Below are 25,936 nucleotides of genomic sequence, written 5' to 3' on the forward strand. Positions count from 1 at the left end.
TATGGTCGACCCGTCCGTAACGGTTGCCTCTTTTCGTTAATTGTTAGAATTGTACTATCGAATTTAAACTTTACATGATAATTCCTGTGGTGTAGTTTGGTACGATTTAAAAAACGTACCAACTCTTAGATAGTTACCATAAAGTCTGTAGTCCATTAAAAAATTTGTTGATTTTCAACCTTTTTGGACAAAATATTTATATGTGACATATAATTTCCTCTTTACCTGAATTTTGGAACACTGATTCCTATAACAACAAGGTACAATATTAAAATCAACTCGAAAAATACTTTTACATTTATATTCAGCCTATTCAGTTCCGACACTCTAAAGTGTTAATGTTCGTTTGTCATTCCGTTTCTGACCTTCACTAATATAAATATTGTCATATTTGTTTTTTTAAAGCGAAGCTTTTCTATAATTAGGGTCGGACCGTACGTCTGAGACAGATAGCTTTTTTCGTTAATTTAGGCATGTTAGAATTGTCCTATCGATTTCAAACTTTGCATGGTGATTCCTGTAGTAGTTAGGTATGATTTAGAAAGCGTAGCAACTCTATAATCATTACCAGAATGTCCGTACGTCCATTTTAAACATGTTGATTTTTTACTTTTTTAACAAAAAATTTTTATGTGATCTAATTATCCGAATGTTTTGATTTTTGGTATACTGATTCATGGGACAACAAAGTACAATATTATAAGTAAAGCAACTCTATAATCAAGTCCTAAAAAATTAAGTATGTCCATAGACATTATCCTGTATCAAAAAGTTTATCAACAAATTTACTCACAATTTTTCTTTGACTCTTATTCATTTATATTCTGATTATTCAGTTCTGACACTATACAAGTGTTAATGTTCGTTTGTCCTTCCATTTCAGAGCTTCGCTTTTATGGATGTTGTCATCCTTGTTTTTATATATTTGACTGAGTTAAAAGGAAACAGAGAAACTAATTTCCATTCAGAAGAATTAAAAAGGATGACAACGTTTATATGCAGCGAATCTCTAAAAAAATTCATAGATAGAAAAACGGACAAATTGACTCATCAAGCAGATTTTCAGTGGTCATAAAAAAAGGGGGGGGGGGTGCTCTTTGGTAAGAAGAATAATAGCTTGAGTTCAAAATCCTTATAAAAAATTAATAGGATCTCTGTGTCTGTCTGTACCAAAGGATCTCTGTAATTCCTGAACCGATATGTTCTCAATTAGAAGTCCTGGGGAAGGTTTATAATTATTTTTGAAGAGGGAACCCCAATCTACCCATAAGAAATCGTCCCTTAAAAAATTACCTGTACAAACTAAAAATTAAGAGTTGACTTCCCCTTCTTAGGAGCCCCTAGATGCCTCTAGGAACGTAGCCGCTAGTAAAATATAAAACAAGGATGAACCTAAACCATGCATGTTTCAGACTAAAAAAAACAATGTTAATAAGAAGTTTGTCTTGTGGAAGTATAACAGATTTATCCAGGTTAAAACATTTTTAAAAAATTATTTTTTGAAGCGCTGGAAAGTGTCACGGATGACGTCATAAAATACGTCTATAAAGGAGGGATGCGAGGAGAAGTGGGAAAGGAAACCCCGATAACACACCTATTTTTATAATAATGCACATTTTTAGTTATTTTTCCCCCTTTTTTTAACTTTGCCAAACAATACGTGTATTACTGACTAACATACAACCTAAATCCTTATAATGTGTGTCTATCTGTCTGTACCGAAGGATCTCGCTAACCGCTGAACCGATATGGTTTTTCTTTACTATTTAGCTTTTCATAAATTGGGAAATTTATAATTATTTCGGGGAAAGGCAACACCACTTTAGAAAAAAATTACCCCAAAAAATCTTTGATTTTTCTTTTTAAATCTAGAATTAAAAATGGGGGGTGTTCGACTTCTCCCCCCTTCCAAAATTTATTTTCACTTTTACCTTTAAAATTATATTAAAACCTGTGATTGGTCGAATTCAAGCCCTCCTCCCTTCACACAAAATACCAAAAAATTATATTTTTAAATAAGGCATCAATTTGAAGTCGTATTCGGTGGGTTGACCTATAAAAATAAATAGGTATTGGTTGACTTTTATTTCTACTAAAATAGTTTTATGTTAAATATTTTGATAAGTTCAAACTAACATACAAATATGTAATTTTCCTACAACTAAAATTTAGAGAGAGAAAAACATTGAAATTCATAAAGTCATCTTAGTTCTTTTTAAATCAACTTTTTGAATTTTATATGTTTTAATTAAAAAAGGTAAAAAATATTTATTTATCGCATTGTATTACAGACGGCTTTCCGCGGATATAAAAATGCATTATTATTAGACTAAAACCAGTTTTGCAAGCCCCGAGGGACCGAAGGCCCGGGCTAACAAAACCTAATCTTAAAATTTTTATTAAAAAAAATTCCTGTTTTAACCGGTTAAATCGTTGAAAAAAACAGAATTTTCATAATATTCGTGGAAAATTGTCTGTAATACGATGCAGTTCATGATTTTTCAGTATGGCTAGGAACCAGTCCTATTCCAGCGAATATCAATCGGTTTCGAAGCCATACTGGAAAAGATTTTATTCAATATATACATTTTTTCTTATTTTTTATTTATTTAGTGTAAATGAAACCTTATTTGCAAGAAATAGAGAAAACAAGACAGTCATTCTAGATGTAGGTAAGAAAATTAGACACAACCCAATCTGTCCCGATTTTGTATCACTTTAAAAAGTGCGATTCCAGTTACGTCATATACGTTTCGGGAAAGAAAAATGGAGGGGGGGGGGGAAGAAAATCTCTTCAAAAGAGATGGGAAAAAAGGGAAGAGATTTCCTTCCCCCCTTCCCTTTTTATATGACGTCACAGGAATCGCACTTTTCAAAAGTGATACAAAATCGGGACAGATTGGGTTGTGTCAGAAAATTACCCAAAAAAGTACATAAAAGTACCAAAAAGTACCCAAAAATGTATCCAAAAGTACCTAAGAAAACAAGATAGTTTTTCTAGATGTAGGTAAGAAAAGTACCCGAAAAAGTAGTCAAAAGTACTAAAAAAGTACCAAAAAAGTATCCAAAAAAGTATCCAAAAAGAACCCAAAAAAGAAAAGTGCCCAAAAAAAGTACCCAAAGTACTCAAAAAGTGCCCAAAATTACCCAAAAAGTACCCAAGAAATAGAGAAAATAAGACAGTTATTCTAGATGTATGTAAGGAAAAAACTAAAAAAATAGCTAAAAACTAAATTTAATTTAGGTAACTTTTACATTACCACATAATAAAGTAATAGGATGTTTGTCTGTGTGTTTGTATGTTTGTACCAAAGGATCTCGCTAACCGCTAAACCGATAGAGTTCTCCTTAACAGGGTAGCTTCTCGTAGTTCCCGGGAAGTTTTAAACTATTTTTGGGGAGGGTAGCACCACCCTCCCAAGAGAAATCACAAAAAAATCGAATAAAAAAATTTTCTTATAAACTTAAACGCATCAAATAATTACATATTTGAATAAAAAAACCAAAAATTTAAAGTGCCACTAGAGTCCTCTAGGAGCGTAGACGCTAGAACTTTAAATTATAAACACACAATCTTATATTTGTCTTAATACTTTCTAATATTGATATTTGCAGGTGGGGATCAGTTTACCATTTCAAGAAAAACATTGAGGTAAAATATTATCTTACAATTAACTGTATTTTAGTTTTTTTTTGTAGCGAAGCTACTCTATAACAATGAAATGTATGTCCGTCTGTAATCTGAATGTCCTATACAACGTAGAGAATTACTTTTGCTTACAAAGGTTTTGAACTTTTTCAGATATTTTCTTAATTTTACAAACTTCCTGTTTTCTAAAAGAACAAGTAAATAGCTGGAAAGTGTCATGTGTGACGTCATAAAAATAAGTATAAATTTATCTATCATTTAGGGGTTTCCTTTTCCATTTCTCCTCTCATCCCTCCTTTTTAGACGTATTTTTATGACGTCACACATGACACTTTTCAGCAATTCAGAACAATTTACCAGCTATTGTCAACTTTCAATGCTGCGCTACTAATAGACATAATTGTCCTAGCATTTGTATGAATTATATGTACATGTACTATTGCATTTATTGAGGCGATACATAAGATATCTAAATTGAATACATAATGTATTTGTGATTATCTTATATCTAAGCTTTTTTGGTCTATAGCTAAGAATCTAAAAAAACGATATAATTCTTCTCAAATTTAATTACAATTTGAGGCTTATGCGCGGCTGAGGCGCGGCTGCCGAGCCCTGATAATATAACTTGAAATAAAAAAGATAAAATCTATAGAATATGTAACTTTTTTACAAAATGCCTACAAAAAAATAACTTCCATTAGTCAATTAAAATGTATACTAGCCTGACATTAGTAATTTAGTCTGCGTTTTGGCCTATCATTGGTAATTTAGTCTGTGTATTGGCCTATCATTGGTAATTAAGTCTGTGTATTGGCCTATCATTGGTAATTTATTCTGTGTATTGGCCTATCAATGGACATTTGTATTGTATGACGTCATTTTTTTATTGGCACTAAAAAGAGCTGTTTAGAATATGTTTAATTTTAGAAAATATCCGACAACAAGATTGGGCAAAATGATGGCAGCGAAAAATCTAACTGATGTTTTCGGTAAATAAACAAGATAAATGGCAAGCTACTATTATAGTCCTTTGGATTGGTTGGTTAATAAATCACACACAGAGAGAGAGGGGACAATGGGATGTGATTACACCAGTTCCCGAAGTTTTATAATAACATTTTCATATTCGTTGGCTTTACAACTTTGGGGACTTTTAAAATTAATTTTGATTGGTTGCTTTATTAAGTTGAGTTTAATTGTAATTGTAACGAAAGAAGGTGGAAGGTGGTTTTATTTCTTATACCCCCCCCCCCATCCATTAAAAAGGTTGTAAAATTTGCATTGGGTTTTGGTGATTAATGTAAAGATGGGAAAAAAACTAGGGCTCGTCAGCCGCATGTAAGCCTTAGGAAAATCAACCATTTACAGTTTTAAAAATTAGGTAGCTGGACAAAGTGTCTCAAAAAAATCAGCCTTGCAACGTCATAAAAATGAGGGATTATCCATCTCTTTTTTAGGATTTCCCCCCCATTTTTCTCCTCATCTCCCTTATTTTTATGACGTCACATGGCTTCTTTTTGAGACAATTTGTCCAGCTACAAAATTAGCTGGAAGTCTAAACCTGACCCAAATATGACTATCCCTAGTATTTTCAAAGCATCCAAACGGGTTTAAATTTAAGGCTTAGTCGATACTGACGCGCGGGTGCCGAGCCTTGGAAAAAATATAAACCCTTACAAGGATCATATTTTTTTTGTAGATTATTGCCACGAATATACTCCTGGAAAACCACCAATTTATTATTTTGACAGGTATTACAAATAAATACATTTTTATCGCATCGTATTATAGACAGCTTTCTGTGGATATTAAAATGAAAAATTATTAGATTAAAACTTGATTTGAAAGCTCCGAGGGGCAGATGGCCCGGGCGCTAAAAAAACAGTTTTTCTTATGAACTAATTTTATGATTTTTATCTTAACATTCGTGGAAAATTGTCTGTAATATGATGCTAAAACATAATTTTTCAGTATGGCTGAGAACCGGCTCTTATCCAGCAGATATTAATCGGTTTGGAAGCCAAACTGGAAATAATTTTTCTCATAAGCCATTCGAAACCGATTAATATCCGGTGGATAAGAACCGGTTCTCATCAATATGAAAAAACTATGTCTAGCATCGTAATATATCCAGTTTTCCACGAATATAAAAATGTACAATTATAAAATTAAAACTAGTTTTTTACCCCGTGCCTTCAGAATCTTGGGGCTAAAAAACTGGTTTTAATTTTATAATTTTATATCCACGAAAAGCTGTTTATAATACGATGCGAAAAATAACTATTCTCTTTATGTATACTTTCATAAAAAGAAATATTACATAATTTTAAAATCTTGCTGATTTGAGAAAATAAAATTTCAGCCAGAAAAATGCAAATTTTATATGTATAATAATTATATATAACAAGGGCAAAAAAGCGTAGCCTCTATGTAATCGTTACCAGAAAAAGTCAGTATGTCAATTTGAAACATGATGATGATTTTTTTAGCTTTTAGATTACATTTTATTGTATGATTTTTGGAATATTCGATTCTTTGGCAAAAGTATGTTCATATTAAGCAGCCTGTATTTATTTAGTTGTATATTTGGAATTTTCCTTGCAGTTTAAAATATTAAATGCGTTAATAATTGATTTTTGTTAATTTCTGTTTATGTGTTATGTAGTATATATCTTTTGTAATAGAAGTTTATACCATTTTTTTTAATTACAGGAATCCCCACAATTTTGCGGAAATCTTAAATATGTAAGTATCTTTATTGTAGCGAGTCAACTCTATAATTTCAACTGTCCAACTTAACTTTTGTTCGTCGGTCTATCAGTACTGCATCAAGTTATTGTAGAAAAATATTTATTTGTTTTAAAGATAAGATACTATTATTCTGTGTATAGACGGTTCAGCTACAACTCAATTTGTCCGTCTGTCTGTTTGTTAAGCTCGTATCAATGCATGGCTGTTCTTGTTACATTTATACATAAATTTGTAAAAACATTCACCCAAATAAGGATTTTAAAAAGTTTGATTAAAAATTAAAAATAAAGCTTTATTCCATTAAAAAATGAATGTATAATAACAAAAAAGTCGTGTTTTATATGAAAGAGAGAGGACAATGGGCTGTTTATTACAATAGTCCCCAAATTCAGAGAGAGACGGGATAATGGGCTGTTTATTACACTAGTCCCCAAAGTTTTATAATAACGTTTTCTCATTTGTTGGCTTAAAAACTTTGGATTTGTTGGTTCATCAAGTTGAATATTCAAACGTTACAATTAATCATTGATTATAATCTACAAAAGGGGTAATTATGTGTATCATCATTTCGGATGTATATATCAATTTATCGGCCATTGTCTTATCCCTTTAGATCCCTGTTAACTACGCTACTTACAATTTCTTTTTCATGTGTATTAAACATTTTAAAGAACATGTCAAAATAAAAAGCATTTTTATGTTGAGAAAAAATTAGATAATTTGGTAAAATTCTCTTATTTGCAAGTTGACATACGTGACCACCCAAATTTACTATGATATTCCTTTAAATACCATGTTAAGACCAAGCTTTTTGAAAGAATAAACTAAACAAAAGTGCATGTAAAAAAGTAAACCAATTAGAAATTACATTAAATCTAAAAGGACAGGAAACTTTTTTTATTAATCCTAAAAAATGTTGTACTATCATTTCCAGTATAGCTTCGAAACCGATAATTATCCAATAGATTAGAACTAGTTCTTAGCCATACTGAAAATCATGTATAGCATCGTATTTAGTAGATCCTTCGCTACACAGATACTGGCAGACAAAGAAACAATCTAATACTTTTATATAATGATAATTATGGGGTATGCTACACTAGCGATTGTAGAATTTGCCAACAAGTTTTGATGTTAAGTAAAAAAACGAAAAAATATATAATCATTATGTTGAATAAAAAAATTTGGACCTAGAGCAGTTCACGATGAAATGGTCCTGGTAACCGATTATCTCCAAAATATAAAGGCTGCTAACGGCCAAACGTTGGAACGTATAGATTGTGAAGCTTTCATCGGATCTTAGCTATTCCAGATTATTTTTAGGTCTTCTTATGCCGCTTTAAACGGTTTTGGAGCATGAGATGTACGTTCACCCGTTTGGCAGCTAGCAGCCTTTAAAGTTCTTAGAATTTTCAAGGATAATCGTTACCAGGCACATTTTACCGTAATCTGAGGTGGATTCTTTAATCTTTTTAGCTCACTACCTGACTACAATTAATGAGGCTCCCTAAATATTTTTGTGAAAAATCCTCGAAAATCGCATAAAAGGTATACAAAAATTAAATAAAATCATAAAAGGGTTATTAACATAAGATTTTATTAATTTTTTTAGATTTGTAAGGCGATTTGGAGGATTTTTTTTTACAAAATTCTTTAGCGAGCCTCACTAATTCTAGTGAGGCAGTGAGTCAAAAAGTTTTTTAAGAATCCATCTCTGCACTAGATCCAGAATTTTTGTCAAGCAAAGATGGATATTGAGGAAAAGAACATGCAACTTTTAGTTTAGTCTAAGTATAATGTCACAGGAATCTAAAGGGATAAGACAATGGCCGCCGATAAGTTGATGTAAATTGTACATCCCCATGTATAATTAGACACTCATCTAATAAACTAACAAATCAAATTCAATATAAGTCATCAAAGTTAAGCTAACGAATAAAAAAACGTTATTATAAGACTTTGGGGACTATTGTAATAATGTTCCCTCCCTGATAATGTCCCCATTAGATAACTATACTTGGATGCGGTGGCGTGCACAGAGTGTTATTCTTGAGGGGGTGAAAAAATTGGAAAGAAAGGCCTTCCAAATTTCAATTGAGTGGGGGATGTTGAGTTGACATCTCCATATTACAACTATTGGCTTGCTGAAAGTTTACATTAAAACTATAAATCGAGCTTTTTAAAATATCTTAGCCTGGTATTTAAAGGAATACGAAAATGGTTCTCCTTTACAGGATAGCTTCTTATAGGTTCTGAAAGGCTTAAATCTATTTTTGTGGAGGTTACCGCCAAAAGAAATTGCCCCTTGAAAAAAAAATATCCCTCCCCCAAATAAAATTTTTTTTCTTCTTTCTAAAACTTAAATTGAAAATTTTTTCTTTTCAAATATAAAATGAAAATTCCTCCCTCCTCAAGTGCCCATAGAGGCCTCAAGGGGGCGTAGCCACTAGTTATATAGAAATAAATACAACTAAGTTAAGATAGACATAAATAAAACTTAAACAATATACTTATCTAATTAAGATTTTTCAGAAGTAAAAAAAAATGTTATATCTAAAATTTGATGTATTATAATACATTGACCTCATAACAATACTCTGATGCTTGCAGCTGGCTAAAATAACGATACCCTCCATCCACCCCCTTTGCCCCCTCCCCTCCTACTGGATAAATAAACGGACCAATAAAGAGATCCATTTTTGCCCTGTTGGTACTATATCCACGTATATCCTATATCCATTGGAATCACATAATAAATTCATAAAGGTTAAAAAACTTTCTTTACCGAATGTATAAAATATTATTATCTCTTTTTGAAAAGTGCAACTATCAAACATCTAAAGGGATAAGACAATGGCAGATAAATTGATGTACATCCCCAATGATTATACACAAAATTACCTTTTCCGTAGAATAAAATTAGTAGTTGAACCGTTTGCCCATTGTCCCCTCTGGCAGTAACTCCTTAGTCACATACGTAGAAGGGTTGGGGTAACGGGGTGTTTACCCCCTTCATATTTGGAAAACCCCTTATTTCACCCCCCTTAAAACTTAAAAAATACATTAGATTACCACCCTAAAATCTTTGAAACCCCTCATTTTACCCCTCTCTAAATAAAAACAGGGAGTAAGGGAGGGGACAATGGATCGAATATTCAATCTTTAGGAGTCTCAGACTTTGGGGACTGGCTTAAAGGGAATGTGCAAGAATTTAGCAGTTTCTGACTGAGTTTGGGGACTTGCGCAAGAAATGCCGTTACACGCTATGTTAGTTTTGAATATATATAGTTTTGCAGACAGAGAGTAGTTCAAATATAAATACACGGCCCCCCTCCAATACTATATTTCAATCCCTTCATCCCCACCTCCTTTTTAAAAGTAGACGAGAAAGGGAAATGGAGAAGGGAGGAGAGGGAAATAAACAGGATAAAAAAGGGGCAGGAAGGCGTGGGGGTCATATACTTGCCCATCCAGCTACACGCCTGCCTGCCCCTTTTTTCCGTGTTCACATCACTTGCCCCCAAATCTCTTTTCTCTTTCCCTGTCATCTGAAGAGATCCAGGGAGATATTTCTAGTAATTAATTACAGAATGGTTATGTCAGTCTGTAATACTGGTTGGTAATCTTATTTTCAAATGATTGCTTTTTTTCTTGGAACTTTTTTCTTAGTTTATGGTTTTCTAGATTTAATCAACAATCACTTTACAATTTCCACCATATTTTCGGGATTATTCTGGTTTTCATGGCCTTTCTTCAAAAACTCTTAAATTGAATTAATTGCCCATTGTCCCCTCCCTTACTCCCTGAAATAAAAAGGTAGGACGTCCCTGCGTGAACATACTATTTTGGGGATAATACAATGGCAATTATAAGCGCAGCTATAACAAGCGTATCTTCCTTTTGTAAAAAAAGGCAAAATAGTTTAATAAAATTTAATGAATGATCTTTCAGTGGCTATTTGAAGACAAGCATGTTGCTTCTAATACGGACGAACAAACATTAGCTATAGAGACGCTACACTCTGTAAAATAACAACTCTTTATTAAGCTTTATTTCAGCCGCTATTTTACGCGGTAAGCCTTATTTAAAATAGCGGCTACTGAACACTGTAAGAATCAGGACTTAGCAGCTGCATGGCTGAGGGTAAGGAATTGATTTTTTAGATTGCCGCGCGGCTAACTGTTAGGTCTATTTGGTGGATTAAAAGCCGGGTGGTTTATAGTTGGCTGTTTAAATTTCGGGTGGCCTAGTAACGTGCGGCTTAATTGAAAGATCTCTGTAAATCTTGGCGGCTGTATATGAGGCTGCGGCTGCCGAGCCCTTGTCCCCAAAAAAACATTGTCTTGTCCCTTTGGATCCTTGGTTTATTACAATAGTCTCCAAAATTTTATAATAACATTTTATTATCCGTTGGCTTAACAAATTTAGTGAATTTTGGTTGGTTACTTCATTAAGCAAAGTGTTCAAACATTTCAACCACTAACTTTAATCTACAGAAGGGGTAATTCTGTGTATTAACATTGTGGATGAACATCAACTTATCGGCCATTGTCTTATCCCTTTGGATCCCTGTTTTTTTTATCCGTTTTCCCCCAAATCATACAATTTTAAAACAGACGGACAGACAGACAGACATACAGACAGACAGACATGATTGATCAATGGACAAACTTTTCCCCACCAAAAAACTTTCAAGATGCAGTAATCTTAAGGGATAAGACAATGGCCGATAAATTGATGTAAGTCCCCAATGATATTGCACAAAATTACCTCTTTTGTAGATTACAATTATTGGTTTAAATGTTTTGGACACTTAATTTAATTCAAAGTCCCCAAAGTTCGTAGACCAACGAATAAGAAAACTCTATTAAAAACATTGGGGACTAGTGAAATAAATAGCCCATTGTCCCCCTCCTTCCTGTTGAAGATATGTTATGGAAAATCTAATTTAAGTATATATAATATACATCCATACAAAGCGAAAATTGAGTTTTACCAAGTTTAAAATCAAATATATAGAACAAAAAAGCAAGGAGGGAGGGGACATTGGGCTGTTTATTACACTTGTCCCCAAAGTTTCATAATAACGTATTCTTATTAATTGGCTACACAACTTTGGGGACTTAGTTTTGATTGGTTGGTTCATTAAGTTAAGTGTCCGAACGTTTCAACCACTGTTAAAATCTACAGAAGGGGTAATTTTGTGTGTCAACATTGGGGATTTACATCAGCCATTGTCTTATCCCTTTAGATCCATGACAAGAAAGATATGATTTGCAGCAGTGTACCGTTTAAACTTTGGGGACTATTGTAAAAAACAGCCCATTAAAAATATAGAATTAAATGTAACACATAGGTAGATAACGTGGGCAGAGTTACATATAGTTCATGCCCTCTCCATTCTTTTACTTTAATTTCACACCAAATTTCACTCAGACTTTAAAAGCTTTATTTGTTTATAAATTTTGAACTGAAAATTCAAAAAGTGGTTGTGATTTAAAGTTCGCATATAGCCGTGGCCACGCGTAGCCCATTTGATTTAAAGATCGCTATTAGGTTAGTGGCTGTACCTCTGGCAGCGGCAACGGCAACGGCTACAAATTTAAAGATCCAGCTCAGTTCAATTTTGTTATTGTTGTTTAGGTACAGAACAGGACATTTTCACATAACAAACAACGGCTGTATGATCAGATTACAGTTGGTAATTTTTAGTAGCGAAGCTACTCTATAATTCACTTAGTCTGTACGTCCCCCCCAGTCAGTGTGTAATGGCTGTATGATGAGATTACAGTTGGTAATTTTTAGTAGCGAAGCTACTCTTATTCACTTTGTCTGTACGTCCCCCCCAGTCAGTGTGTAATTGCTGTATGATCAGATTACAGTTGGTAATTTTTAGTAGCGAAGCTACTCTATAATTCACTATGTCTGTACGTCCCCCAGTCAGTGTGTAATTGCTGTATGATCAGATTACAGTTGGTAATTTTTAGTAGCGAAGCTTATCTATAATTCACTATGTCTGTACGTCCCCCAGTCAGTGTGTAATGGCTGTATGATCAGATTACAGTTGGTAATTTTTAGTTGCGAAGCTTATCTATAATTCACTATGTCTGTACGTCCCCCAGGCAGTGTGTAATGGCTGTATGATCAGATTACAGTTGGTAATTTTTAGTTGCGAAGCTTATCTATAATTCACTTAGTCTGTACGTCCCCCCCAGTCAGTGTGTAATGGCTGTATGATCAGATTACAGTTGGTAATTTTTAGTAGCGAAGCTACTCTATAATTCACTATGTCTGTACGTCCCCCCCAGTCAGTGTGTAATGGCTGTATGATCAGATTACAGTTGGTAATTTTTAGTAGCGAAGCTACTCTATAATTCACTTAGTCTGTACGTCCATAGTCAGTGTGTAATAATGGCTGTATGATCAGATTACAGTTGGTAATTTTTAGTAGCGAAGCTACTCTATAATTCACTATGTCTGTACGTCCCCCCCAGTCAGTGTGTAATGGCTGTATGATCAGATTACAGTTGGTAATTTTTAGTAGCGAAGCTACTCTATAATTCACTTAGTCTGTACGTCCATAGTCAGTGTGTAATAATGGCTGTATGATCAGATTACAGTTGGTAATTTTTAGTAGCGAAGCTACTCTATAATTCACTATGTCTGTACGTCCCCCCCAGTCAGTGTGTAATGGCTGTATGATCAGATTACAGTTGGTAATTTTTAGTAGCGAAGCTACTCTATAATTCACTTTGTCTGTACGTCCATAGTCAGTGTGTAATGGTTGTATGATCAGATTACAGTTGGTAATTTTTAGTAGCGAAGCTACTCTATAATTCACTTAGTCTGTACGTCCATAGTCAGTGTGTAATGGTTGTATGATCAGATTACAGTTGGTAATTTTTAGTAGCGAAGCTACTCTATAATTCACTTAGTCTGTACGTCCATAGTCAGTGTGTAATGGTTGTATGATCAGATTACAGTTGGTAATTTTTAGTAGCGAAGCTACTCTATAATTCACTATGTCTGTACGTCCCCCCCAGTCAGTGTGTAATGGCTGTATGATCAGATTACAGTTGGTAATTTTTAGTAGCGAAGCTACTCTATAATTCACTTTGTCTGTACGTCCATAGTCAGTGTGTAATGGTTGTATGATCAGATTACAGTTGGTAATTTTTAGTAGCGAAGCTACTCTATAATTCACTTAGTCTGTACGTCCATAGTCAGTGTGTAATGGTTGTATGATCAGATTACAGTTGGTAATTTTTAGTAGCGAAGCTACTCTATAATTCACTTTGTCTGTACGTCCATAGTCAGTGTGTAATGGTTGTATGATCAGATTACAGTTGGTAATTTTTAGTAGCGAAGCTACTCTATAATTCACTTAGTCTGTACGTCCATAGTCAGTGTGTAATGGTTGTATGATCAGATTACAGTTGGTAATTTTTAGTAGCGAAGCTACTCTATAATTCACTTTGTCTGTACGTCCCCCCCAGTCAGTGTGTAATGGCTGTATGATCAGATTACAGTTGGTAATTTTTAGTAGCGAAGCTACTCTATAATTCACTTTGTCTGTACGTCCATAGTCAGTGTGTAATGGTTGTATGATCAGATTACAGTTGGTAATTTTTAGTAGCGAAGCTACTCTATAATTCACTTAGTCTGTACGTCCATAGTCAGTGTGTAATGGTTGTATGATCAGATTACAGTTGGTAATTTTTAGTAGCGAAGCTACTCTATAATTCACTATGTCTGTACGTCCCCCCCAGTCAGTGTGTAATGGCTGTATGATCAGATTACAGTTGGTAATTTTTAGTAGCGAAGCTACTCTATAATTCACTTAGTCTGTACGTCCATAGTCAGTGTGTAATGGTTGTATGATCAGATTACAGTTGGTAATTTTTAGTAGCGAAGCTACTCTATAATTCACTTAGTCTGTACGTCCATAGTCAGTGTGTAATGGTTGTATGATCAGATTACAGTTGGTAATTTTTAGTAGCGAAGCTACTCTATAATTCACTTTGTCTGTACGTCCCCCCCAGTCAGTGTGTAATGGCTGTATGATCAGATTACAGTTGGTAATTTTTAGTAGCGAAGCTACTCTATAATTCACTTTGTCTGTACGTCCATAGTCAGTGTGTAATGGTTGTATGATCAGATTACAGTTGGTAATTTTTAGTAGCGAAGCTACTCTATAGTTAACTTAGTCTGTACGTCCATAGTCAGTGTGTAATGGTTGTATGATCAGATTACAGTTGGTAATTTTTAGTAGCGAAGCTACTCTATAGTTAACTTAGTCTGTACGTCCATAGTCAGTGTGTAATGGTTGTATGATCAGATTACAGTTGGTAATTTTTAGTAGCGAAGCTACTCTATAATTCACTTTGTCTGTACGTCCCCCCCAGTCAGTGTGTAATGGTTGTATGATCAGATTACAGTTGGTAATTTTTAGTAGCGAAGCTACTCTATAGTTAACTTAGTCTGTACGTCCATAGTCAGTGTGTAATGGCTGTATGATTAGATTACAGTTGGTAATTTTTAGTAGCGAAGCTACTCTATAGTTAACTTAGTCTGTACGTCCATAGTCAGTGTGTAATGGCTGTATGATTAGATTACAGTTGGTAATTTTTAGTAGTGAAGCTACTCTATAATTTATTTAGTCTGTCTGTCCATAGTCAGTGTGTAATGGCTGTATGATCAGATTACAGTTGGTAATTTTTAGTAGCGAAGCTACTCTATAATTCATTTAGTCTGTCCGTCCATAGTCCATAAAATGCTGATTTTGTTTTATAAAGATTCTATATACCAATGAGCATCCAGTATATAGTTTACATTGTCCGTCGGTCTGTCATTCATGCTAAAATATAAATAATAGAAAAAAAGTAAATAAAAATCATTCCATAAAAGGTAGAGTACTACCCAAGAAAAATCGCTTCTAACAAAAGTAACCTCTCAAAAAAAGTTTTTTACTTTTTCTTTGTAAAACTAAAATTCATAGTTAAGAAGAAGATACAATTTGTATATTTAAAAATTTTTATTTTTATTTTTAAGGATCTAGAATTTTGGATGATAGATGAACTTGTTATGGAACCTTGTTGTGCCTTGAAATATTATCAACAATTAGAGGTTATAGATAGATAGATAGATAGATAGATAGATATATAGATAGATAGATAGATAGATAGATGGATAGATAGATAGATAGATAGATAGATAGATAGATAGATAGATAGATAGATAGATAGATAGATAGATAGATAGATAGATAGATAGATAGATAGATAGATGAACTAGTAATGGAACCTTGTTGTGCCTTGAAATATTATCAACAATTAGAGGTTATAGATAGATAGATAGATAGATAGATAACAGATAAATTTGAACAAACGCAAATAAGATTTTGTTTTGGAAATTAATTTTAATCTAGCCTCATTTATAATTTTGTATTATTATAGCTTTCTAAAAAACTTTGTATTTTGATCTCTTTTTAACGCCCTAATCAAAATTAGTCTTTTAATTAATTTCCAGGTGACCTTTAAAAAAAATTACAAAATAATTGAGAGAATATAATTTTTGTCAAAAAGTTCTAATAGAGTTTAATTACCTACAGTTAGACATTAGTAAAACGTTTGATAACGTTTACTAAAAAATATAACATGGCCTCATTTAAATTTCATTGCTTTAAGTTGCATAAAGTGCTTTACATTAAAGTGCATGTCAAGCACTGAAGTCCTTGCTTCTTTATTTTAAACCCAAAATCCAATTTCATTGAACTTAACTGAGCTGGATCTTTAAATCATTTTATTGGTGAACCATTTTAAAATACCGCGCTGTGATTGGCTGAAATTTGGCGCACCCCGATCTAAATCACCATTAAAATGATTTAAAGATCCAGCTCAGATCTACAGTAATAAACAAAACAAGCCACCCCCTCCTCCAACTTAATTTAAATTTATTTAAAAACCAGAGGAAGAGGGTAGTGTTCTAGACTAGGCACTGTGAGGAAACCGCCCAAAAGTCTTGTCTTGTTTGAAGCAGCTTATAGTAAAAAAATGATGTCATGCAATACAAATGACCAATGATAGGCCAGTATATATTTTACTATTGGGTAATTACAATGTAAGCTGGCCTATCATTGGTCATTTGTATTGTATGACGTCATTTTTTAGTGAACACTGTATTCTGTTTCCAGGCACAATAAGCTGCTTCCCCCCAAAATCTTGTCTTGTTTTTCTAGATAGCTCAAAACGAGAAAGAAGATGATGACGCCACAAGACAAAAAGAACTTCTTTTAGGTAATGTTCATTCTATACTGAAAAAAAAAACATGTATAGTGTCGTTTTACAGAGAATTATCCACGAATATTGAAAAAAAATCATTAAAATGTAAAGGGACGTTCAAGATTTTATTTTGATGGGGGTAAAATGAAGGGGGTTCAAATGTTTGTGGGGGGTAGTCTAAATTTTAAGGGTGTAAAATAAGGGGTTTCAAAGTATACCCGAACTTGTGGAAGTCTAAGATAATGTCGGTATGGTTTTAATTTTTTTGACCATTACTTTTTTTATTTCAGCGGAGGAAGAGGATTTTGGTAATTCCGCGGTCAGTTTTCTTTTCAAGTTGCGAAGCTACTCTTTAATTAAAGTGTGTACGTGCGTACGTGCGTACGTCCGTTAATTAGTTCATAATTTAACTTCTCTGTAGGATATAGATATCATTTTTTCATGTTTTTAATATAAATGTCAGAATTATCAACAGATTTTTCTCTCAAAGTATTTTACTTCCCTAAAGTTCACTTAAATATAAGGGATTGGTGCTCAAAAACTATAGATCGTATATTCGTTTCAAGGAATCTATATCGGCCGTAGAACCAAAATTATTTTTCCGTAAATTAAAAATAGTCTTCGTACATTAGAGAAGTCTAATTTCGTAAAATATTACACAAAAATTGATGGATTAATAATATATATTGGAAGCGGTTTTCCATGGGTATGAAAACTTTGACACTCAATTTATTAATTATTTTTGACACCCGCCTTAAATCCAAATCGATTTGGGTGCAGAAAAGGTAAGGGTTAAAATCAATTTTAACATTCAATTAGCCGTTTGGCCTATATTTTAATTTTTGTTTTGTTTTTTTAGCTTGGCAGATTCAGAGCCCTGATTTGGAGTACAATTGAATATCCTTGGACAAATCCTTTTGCCAGGTAGACAGATGAACAGGTAGATAGGTAGACAGATAGACAGTTAGGCAGGTAGACAGATATACAGGTAGACAGGTAGACAGATAGACAGTTAGGCAGGTAGACAGATAGACAGGAAGATTCAGAGCCCTGATTTGGAGTACAATTGAATATCCTTGGACAAACCCTTTTGCCAGGTAGGAGTGTATATATTAACCCTTAACGGTCGGGGGGGGGGGGGGTTGCATAACCACTGTGGGGACTTTTATTGAATTTTAATTGGTTGATTCCTTAAGTGTCCAAAATTTTTCAACTATAATTTGTAATCTACAGAAGGGATAATTTGTGTATTAACATTGGGGATGTACATTAATTTTTCGTCCATTGTCTTATCCCTTTAGATTTCTGGGAAAATTTGTTCTCTAAATGGTGATTACATTTTCTTATCTATCTCCACTTAAAATACTTAGGATGGCGATTTAAGAATTTTTAAGCTTAGCAATGTTACTCTATAAGTTTAAGAATTAAAAAAAATTAAAAAAGAACACCAATCCTAATATATTAGTAATTTTTTTTTGCTTGTAGCGAAGGATCTCGCTTACCGCTGAACCTATATGGTTACAGTGAAGCTTCTTATATGTCAAGGAAATTTTTAAAAAAACTATTTTGGGGGGAGGGTCTCTTCACCCTACCTATAAAAGATGACTACCCCTTTTCTTTTTCTCATAAAAACTCAAATTAAAAATGTGGGGAGTGGGGCAATGTGGTCGACTTTTCTCCCACAAAAATTCCCTCTAGAGGCTTCATTATTAACAAATACTTTTATTGCTCAAAGTTATAATATGTACATTGTAAAATTGTACCTAATTGCCCTGCGAATCTTACTAGATATCCTAATGTGGTTTAATTCGATAGGAAGGACTTGCACACCCTAAATGTAGAAAAGCTTTAATTTACAGAAAAAATTTACTAAATCTTTCAAAAAGAATAAAACTTCATAGAAAGTATTTTTCTTTTTGAAACAAAAAAACTTTATTTTATTATTTCCTCGGAAGCGAAAAATTTTCTGTGATTTTCAGTTTTTATCGGTTAAGGGATATTTTTGAAAATTTTTTAGTTTTTGATATGGTTGGTTGCTTAGTCCTAAAACTGCTTGTTTTACTCAAAAAAATATAGTAATATGTTATTTCTCCAAAGCTGAAGATTTCAACAATTACTGAAAGGATTAAGCTTATTAAGATTATTTTTAGGAAGGGTTTAGGCTATTTTTTAAACCTTTTCCCACCCATTCTCATACAAAGCCCCTAATTGATAGGGGCACAGCCTCTACTCCTATCATATAAAGAAGTAAGTTATTTTGTCTGAAGCATAAAATTTCAACAACTACGAAACCGATAGAGCTCTTCATTTAAAAGAAGGATAACATAGGTCCTGAAAGATTTGAGTTTTCGGATGTTTTTATGCTATTTTTGTAAAAGGATAAGATTTAACGCCTTATCCATCAGTATCCTTGCGGGTTTTATTTGACAAGTGTGATTTTGACATGCCACCCTTTCTCTATTCTTAGTAGCACAGCCACTCTATACATACAATATTTTATTTGACAAGTGGATTTTGACATGCCACCCTTTACATTCCTAGTAGCACAGCCACTTTATAATTATACACATTAAATGCATGTTTGACGTTCGTCTTTTAATCATTATATAGAAGTAACAGGATCTCTGTATGTCTGTCTGTACTGATTTTCTCGCTAACCGCTGAACCAATACGGTTCTCTTGTACAGTGTAGGTCATGGGAAGGATTGTAGCTTTTATGGATAGGGTACCACACCCCACCCCCCCCCCCCAAAAAATCCTCCTAAATATTTTTTTGTCACCTTTTCTTCTTAAACTGAAATAAAAAATTAGTGGGTTGAATTCAATGCCGCACCACCTTAAGTGCCCGAAAGACCTCCAGGGGCAGGTATAAGATTTTTTCATGTTGAAATCAATAATTTACTGACAAAACTTACAAAAAAAACATTAGAGTTACAGCAACAGATCTTTAGTAAAGGTGTATATACACATAACTATCTCCCCCCCCCCTTTTCCAAGGACCTTTTTCGTCTGCTATCAAATTGTTTTCTGTTACTTGGCTGTTTTAAAATTCCCGACGACACTTTTGTTTGATTTTCTAAGACCCAATTGAGAGTTGGCACAAGGTCCTTGGGATGGGGACATACAGTTATTTAACTCCTTCCCCGAGCATAAAATGTTTCTCTCAATTTTATCCAATATATTTCTAGCATATTGTTGCTGCGCTTATAATGCACAAAATTATTCTTGTATTAGCTTAAAAATCTTTCATTTTATATAATTCAACGTCACTCTGACTTTCAGAACAATCCAAATAGTTTGCAAGAAAGAATAGAACTTTTAAGTTCCATTAAATGAATGATTGTTTTAAATGAAAGGTTTTCTCGGGGATCTAAAGGGATAAGACAATGGCCGATGAATTGATGTACATCCACCAATAATGATACACAAAATAACCTCATGTGTAAGTTATATGTAAGTCATATGTAGATTAAAAGTTGTGGTTGAAACGTTTGAACACTCAACTAAATTAGCCAATAAACCAAAATTCACTAAAGTCCCCAAAGTTTGAAAGCTAACCAATAAGAAAACGTTGTTATAAAATTTGGAGCCTATTGTCCCCTCTCTATCTCTCTCTTTTTAGTAGCGAAGCTACTCTATAATTTACTTTGTCTGTCCGTCCGTCAGTCAGTCAGTCAGTCAGTCGGTCAGTCAGTCAGTAACGCTATGGGGAAAAAGGTGATTTTCTCGGCTCCTATTAGAGATAGACAGCTGAAATTTTTAGTGAAGATTACTATGACATGTGCGCATCTAATCTATACATTGTTTTGTCCATCTGTCTATTAATTGGGGTGCTAGATCGATTCCTAGATTTTTACTTTTTTGCAATTTTCTCAATTCCTGTTCAAAATGAATGGCTGGAATTTTCAGGGATTAAATAAATTTGAATTTCCATCAAGTTTTATTAAGATGCCTTTATTGGTTGGGGTGCTAGATCGATTCCTAGATTTTTAGGTTTTCTTGATTTTTTCGATCCCAATACAATATAGACAGCTGGAAATTTCAGGGATTGAATAAGTTTAAACTCTACATATTTCCATCAAGTTTTATTACAGTACCCTTATTAGTTGGGGTGCTAGATCGATTCCTAGTTTTTAAAGTTTTTGTGATTTTCTTAACTCCTGTTCAAGATAAACGGGTGGAATTTAAAAAGGTTTCGTGATTTTTATTATTGAATTTTTTATAACATACTCTATAGATCATTTTCCCCAGATGTTTATTCATCAATTTTTGAGCTTCGCTACTTATGGATGTTGTCATCCTTGTCTAGCTTTAATTTCCCTGATAGCATAGCAGCTTACAAATATTTCCATACGATAAGTAAGTTTTATGATGGTACTATTGCTCTTGTTTTTTTGTATAATAATAGCGGATACGCCTCTGGAGGCCTGTATGAAGGCGAGGGGGGGGGGGGAGAGTCGACCCTCACACACTTCAAAAAGGAATAAGGGGGGGGGGGTTACGGCTGACTTTTTGGGAGGGGGGAGGGTTATGGCTGACTTTTTGAGAGGGGGGGGGGGTTATGGCTGACTTTTTGGGAGAAGGGGGGGTGGTTATGGCTGACTTTTTGGGAGGGGGGGGGGGGTTATTGCTGACTTTTTGGGATGGGGGGGGGGGAGTTATGGCTGACTTTTTGGAAGGGGGGGGGGGGTATGGCTGACTTTTTGTTGGGGGGGGGGGGGGTTATAGCTGACTTTTTGGGACGGAGGGGGGGGGGGTTTTGGCTGACTTTCTGAGAAAGGGGAGGTGGGGTTATGTCTGACTTTTTGAGACACTTACCTTGACAGGACTTATGAAAAGCTAAATTGTAAAGAAGACTCATATCAGTTCAGCGGTTAGCGAGATCCTTTGGTACACAAAGACAGACAGACATCCTGTTACTTTTTATTTGTTTGATATGCGATGCTATTTTCTAACTAAAGTGTCTTATCCGTAATTCATATTATGTTTTCAAATTTGATAAAAAATCGATTACTGTTTAATAAGAACTATTATAGAAATAATAAATAAGTTGTAAGTTTTCCTATTGTTAAATGAGGGCGAGTAATTTACAGGAAGGGAGGGGGACATTGGGCTGTTTATTACACTAGTCCCCAAAGATTTATAAAAATGTTTTCTTATTCGTTTGGTTTATCAACTTTGGGGACTTTTATTGAATTATGTTTGGTTGATTCATAAAGTTGAGTAAGTTTCAACCACTAATTGTAATCTACAGAAGGGGTAATTTTTTTATCATCATTGTGGTTGTACATTAATTTATCGGCCATTGTCTTATCCCTTTAGATCTCTGAGTAATTTTCCCTTTTTTTTTATAATTGATCAAATGAAAGATTTTTCGATAGGATATATACTCTTGAAAGACAATTAGACAAAAAAAAATCCGTCAAATAATTTTTAGAAGAAAAAGATTTTTGTTTATGTTTATCCTTAAAAGGATCTTTGTCTGTTTGTGTGTACCAAAGAATCTCGCTAAACGCTGAATCGATATGGTTCTCCTTTACAATGTTGCTTCTCATTGGTCCTGGGAAGGTTTATAACTATTCCGCTAAAAGCCTTTAGGGGCATTGACACTAATGTAGCATAAGCTGGCGAATATTTATTTACGATGTAATTCATAATTATCCAGTATGGATGAGAACCGGTTCTAATCAAACGGATATTGGATTAATCAAGAAATCAAAAAGAATAGCTATTTCATATTTACAGCCTTAGATTATTATAAGCCCTGTGACGTCATAAAGATGACGGATTATTTATGGATAATGTTATCCTTGTTTTCTTTTCTAGGAGACTGGCAATATTTTCATTGACCATGGTTCTACTTTCAACATTTACTTTATAAGTCCCCAAAGTTTTCATGTTGATATTAACCTTGTTTTTTATCTAGGGGACTGGCAATATTTTCATTGACCATGGTTCTACTTTCAACATTTACTTTATAAGTCCCCAAAGTTTTCATGTTGATATTATCTTGTTTTTCTAGGGGACTGGCAATATTTTCATTAACCATGGTTCTACTTTCAACATTTACTTTCGTCCTCAGTACAATTGATGAGTTTCAGGTATAACATTTTTCCGCAGATAGTAATGTTAATGTTAATCCGCGGATAGTAAAATAAAAAAATAAAACTATTTAATTAACCCCAAGGGGATGAATTCCCAGTCTAACAAAACTGGGACTTTTATGTTTTCTTTATTAATATTCGTGGAAAGTTGTCTGTTATATAGGATTTTTAGTTAGATTAACCCTTACAGATCGGTGGGGGGGGGGGGGGGTCATATTGACCCCCCCCCTCTAGTTTTTTCAATGTCATTTTTTTGTAGGTAAGATAGAGAGTTGTGACTTTATGACTTTTTAAGTTTAGTAATTATACGTCGGCAAGAGTTGATCTTATAAGGATATCTGGTCTGTGTCGGTCGTGGCGTCCGGTCAAAGTCGGTTAGGTGGCACCAAATTTAGAAAAAATTCTAAATAAATCTTAATTTCTACATTAGGACTTTTGTGTATAAGGTAGAAACATAAAATTTTTTTTGGTGAATACTTAGATATCAATGACCTTCTGAAAAAAGTGGTGTTATGACCGTTTGACCGCTCCCTGACCGACTTTATGACCGATTTTATCCGGCTTTTACTACAAACATATATCATGAATATCGTGGCTTCTATTACAGCTAGAAACCTATACATTTTTTGGTAAATCCTTGAGCAACAATAAACAGATAAAAATATTAAATGGCGCCGCCAACCGCCGTTTTACCGCCGTAACCGCCGAAAATGGCGGTATCCGTTATTTGCCGTTTTTCGGCGATGATCAGAAAAAGTAATTTTTTGTTGTGACAAATAAAAGTTCGTCCTAAAATTTAGTCATCCTAGCTGCAAAATTTTTATGTCTTTAACTGTAACAGGAGCCGAGATAGAGGGGGTGGGATCAATATGACCCCCCCCCCCCCCAATCTATAAAGGTGGGAATTGGGGCCCGATCTGTAAGGGTTAATCTGTATCGAAGCTATACTGCAAAATTAATTACCGCTTGCAAATCGTGTTCTATAAGCTTTACTTTTCATCATATTGCATTTTCTTGAGAGCATTACTTACTAACGGAACAAAATTACATAACACTCAGCGCCTTATCGGGAAGGTTGTAGGTTCGAATCAATCACGTCATAACTAAAGACATTGAAAATGGTTCCTTCTGGTTCCTATTTTAGGTGTGCGACATAAATTGTTAGAGCAGGGAATATGCCATGACATAAAATAGGGGGAACTCATTACCATGCTCAGTAAGGACTTCTAGACAAGGGCTGTGCAATCAATAAATTGATTATCTGCCATAAAGTGGATAGTTAGCGTTTTTAGACCTACTACATATACGTATTATACAAAAAAGACACACGGATGCAGCTTTACTTACAAACTGACCAACAAAGTTCAAATATAGATTCACTATGCTGCTAAATAATTAACTTTTTTTAGTAGCGAAGCTACTCTCTATTTCACTTTGTCTGTCCGTCCGTCAGTCAGTCCGTTAAGCTATGGAGAAATAACTTTTTTTGTAAAGATTTCTTGTACCAAAAAAGCTTCCACTGCGTAACTTACTGTATCCATCGGTCTGTCAGGCATGCTACCAAATATAATTATTAGAAATATAATAATACCCGAGAAATGTTTCGTAATTTTTTTCTCAGAAACATCTATCAATGATTATATCAAACGCTCTTTAAATCTCCTTGTCTGTATACCACCCATCCATGATTTTTTTGTGCTTCGCTACTTATAAATGTCATCCTTGGTAGCTGTTTTTCGTTCCCTTGGAAAATGGGGATAGATGTCACCGCTTTTGGCTTACCTATTGACGTCATAGTAAGGTGAAAGAAAAGAGATGGGGGAAAGAAACCCTCTAGAGGAGAAGAGATGGGTTATAGGGTATTTTCTGATGTCAATAGAATAGGTAGGCCAAAAGCAATTATATCTATCTCCATTTTCCAAGGGCACTATAGACAGCTACTTGCGAATGTTGTCATCCTTGTTTTTTTGGGAGAATGAGAAGGGAGAATATAATTATCCCATAGTTATCCAAGTTATCGAGGTTATAGATCAAGTTATCATTCTATTTTAGGAGAATGAGAAGGGAGAATATAATTATTCCATAGTTATCCAAGTTATCGAGGTTATAGATCAAGTTATCATTCTATTTTAGGAGAATGAGAAGGGAGAATATAATTATCCAATAGTTATCCAAGTTATCGAGGTTATAGATCAAGTTATCATTCTATTTTAGGAGAATGAGAAGGGAGAATATAATTATCCAATAGTTATCCAAGTTATCGAGGTTATAGATCAAGTTATCATTTTATTTTAGGAGAATGAGAAGGGAGAATATAATTATCCAATAGTTATCCAAGTTATCGAGGTTATAGATCAAGTTATCATTTTATTTTAGGAGAATGAGAAGGGAGAATATAATTATCCCATAGTTATCCAAGTTATCGAGGTTATAGATCAAGTAATCATTCTATTCTTCACTCTCGAATATGTTGTCAGGAATTGTTATCATTTATAAAAATTTATAATTTGCATTTTCTCAATTTTTTCTTTAACGACCACTCACCCCCCCCCCCCCCCCCATTACATTTTATGTAAAAATTGCAGATGCGGCCTTAGCATCTAGGAGGACTTTATGTTGGAGGGGGAAATGTCAATCCCCCTTTCTAATTTTCAGTTTTTAAAGAGAGGGGGGGGGGCATTTTTATTGGGAGGGTGGAGATACCCTCCCTCAAAATAGTTTAAACATTCATTGGACCAAAAAGAAGCTTCACTGTAAAAGAAAACCATATCGGTTTAGCGGTTATTGAGATCCTTTGCTACAGACAAAAAAAATTACTTCTTAAACCCTGGGGACTAGTGTGATAAACAGCCCATTGTCCCCTCCCTCCCTGCTAAGAATTTCGGAAATGATAATAATTACTGTTATAGACTCATTTGTTGTCCAATCAAATGGAAATTTATCAAAGAACCAATGAACTTAGGTAAGTGTCCTAGGTAGAGGTCAATGAAAGATAAACTACAACTTTAACTCAGGGATCTTGAAAAATGAACAACAAATTGAAGTACATCCCTAATGATGATAGACAAAAGTTAACCTTCTGTAGATTAAAATAAAAGAAATAGCTGGAAGTATAAACCTGACCCTATTAAGGATTCATGGATTCTTTC

The 25,936-nt window shown here is 34.0% G+C and overlaps 1 protein-coding gene across 1 annotated transcript; it reads left to right on the forward strand.

The window, feature by feature from the left end:
- Positions 1-1,416: 1,416 nt before the first annotated feature.
- Positions 1,417-25,283, forward strand: LOC145330856 (potassium voltage-gated channel protein Shab-like). Its single transcript, XM_080175519.1, has 15 exons — positions 1,417-1,472; positions 2,614-2,672; positions 3,616-3,652; positions 4,580-4,641; positions 5,352-5,403; positions 6,365-6,397; positions 12,047-12,104; positions 15,455-15,529; positions 16,641-16,698; positions 16,974-17,002; positions 17,543-17,607; positions 22,706-22,784; positions 24,840-24,890; positions 25,002-25,052; positions 25,164-25,283. Exons 1-15 carry the CDS (start codon positions 1,426-1,428, stop codon positions 25,281-25,283), a joined length of 876 nt encoding a protein of 291 aa, XP_080031645.1. The 5' UTR covers positions 1,417-1,425.
- The last annotated feature ends 653 nt before the right edge of the window (positions 25,284-25,936 follow it).

Source organism: Acartia tonsa, chromosome 10 (genome assembly GCF_053477335.1).
Source record: "Acartia tonsa isolate MP-2025a chromosome 10, ASM5347733v1, whole genome shotgun sequence".
NCBI lineage: Eukaryota > Metazoa > Arthropoda > Copepoda > Calanoida > Acartiidae > Acartia > Acartia tonsa.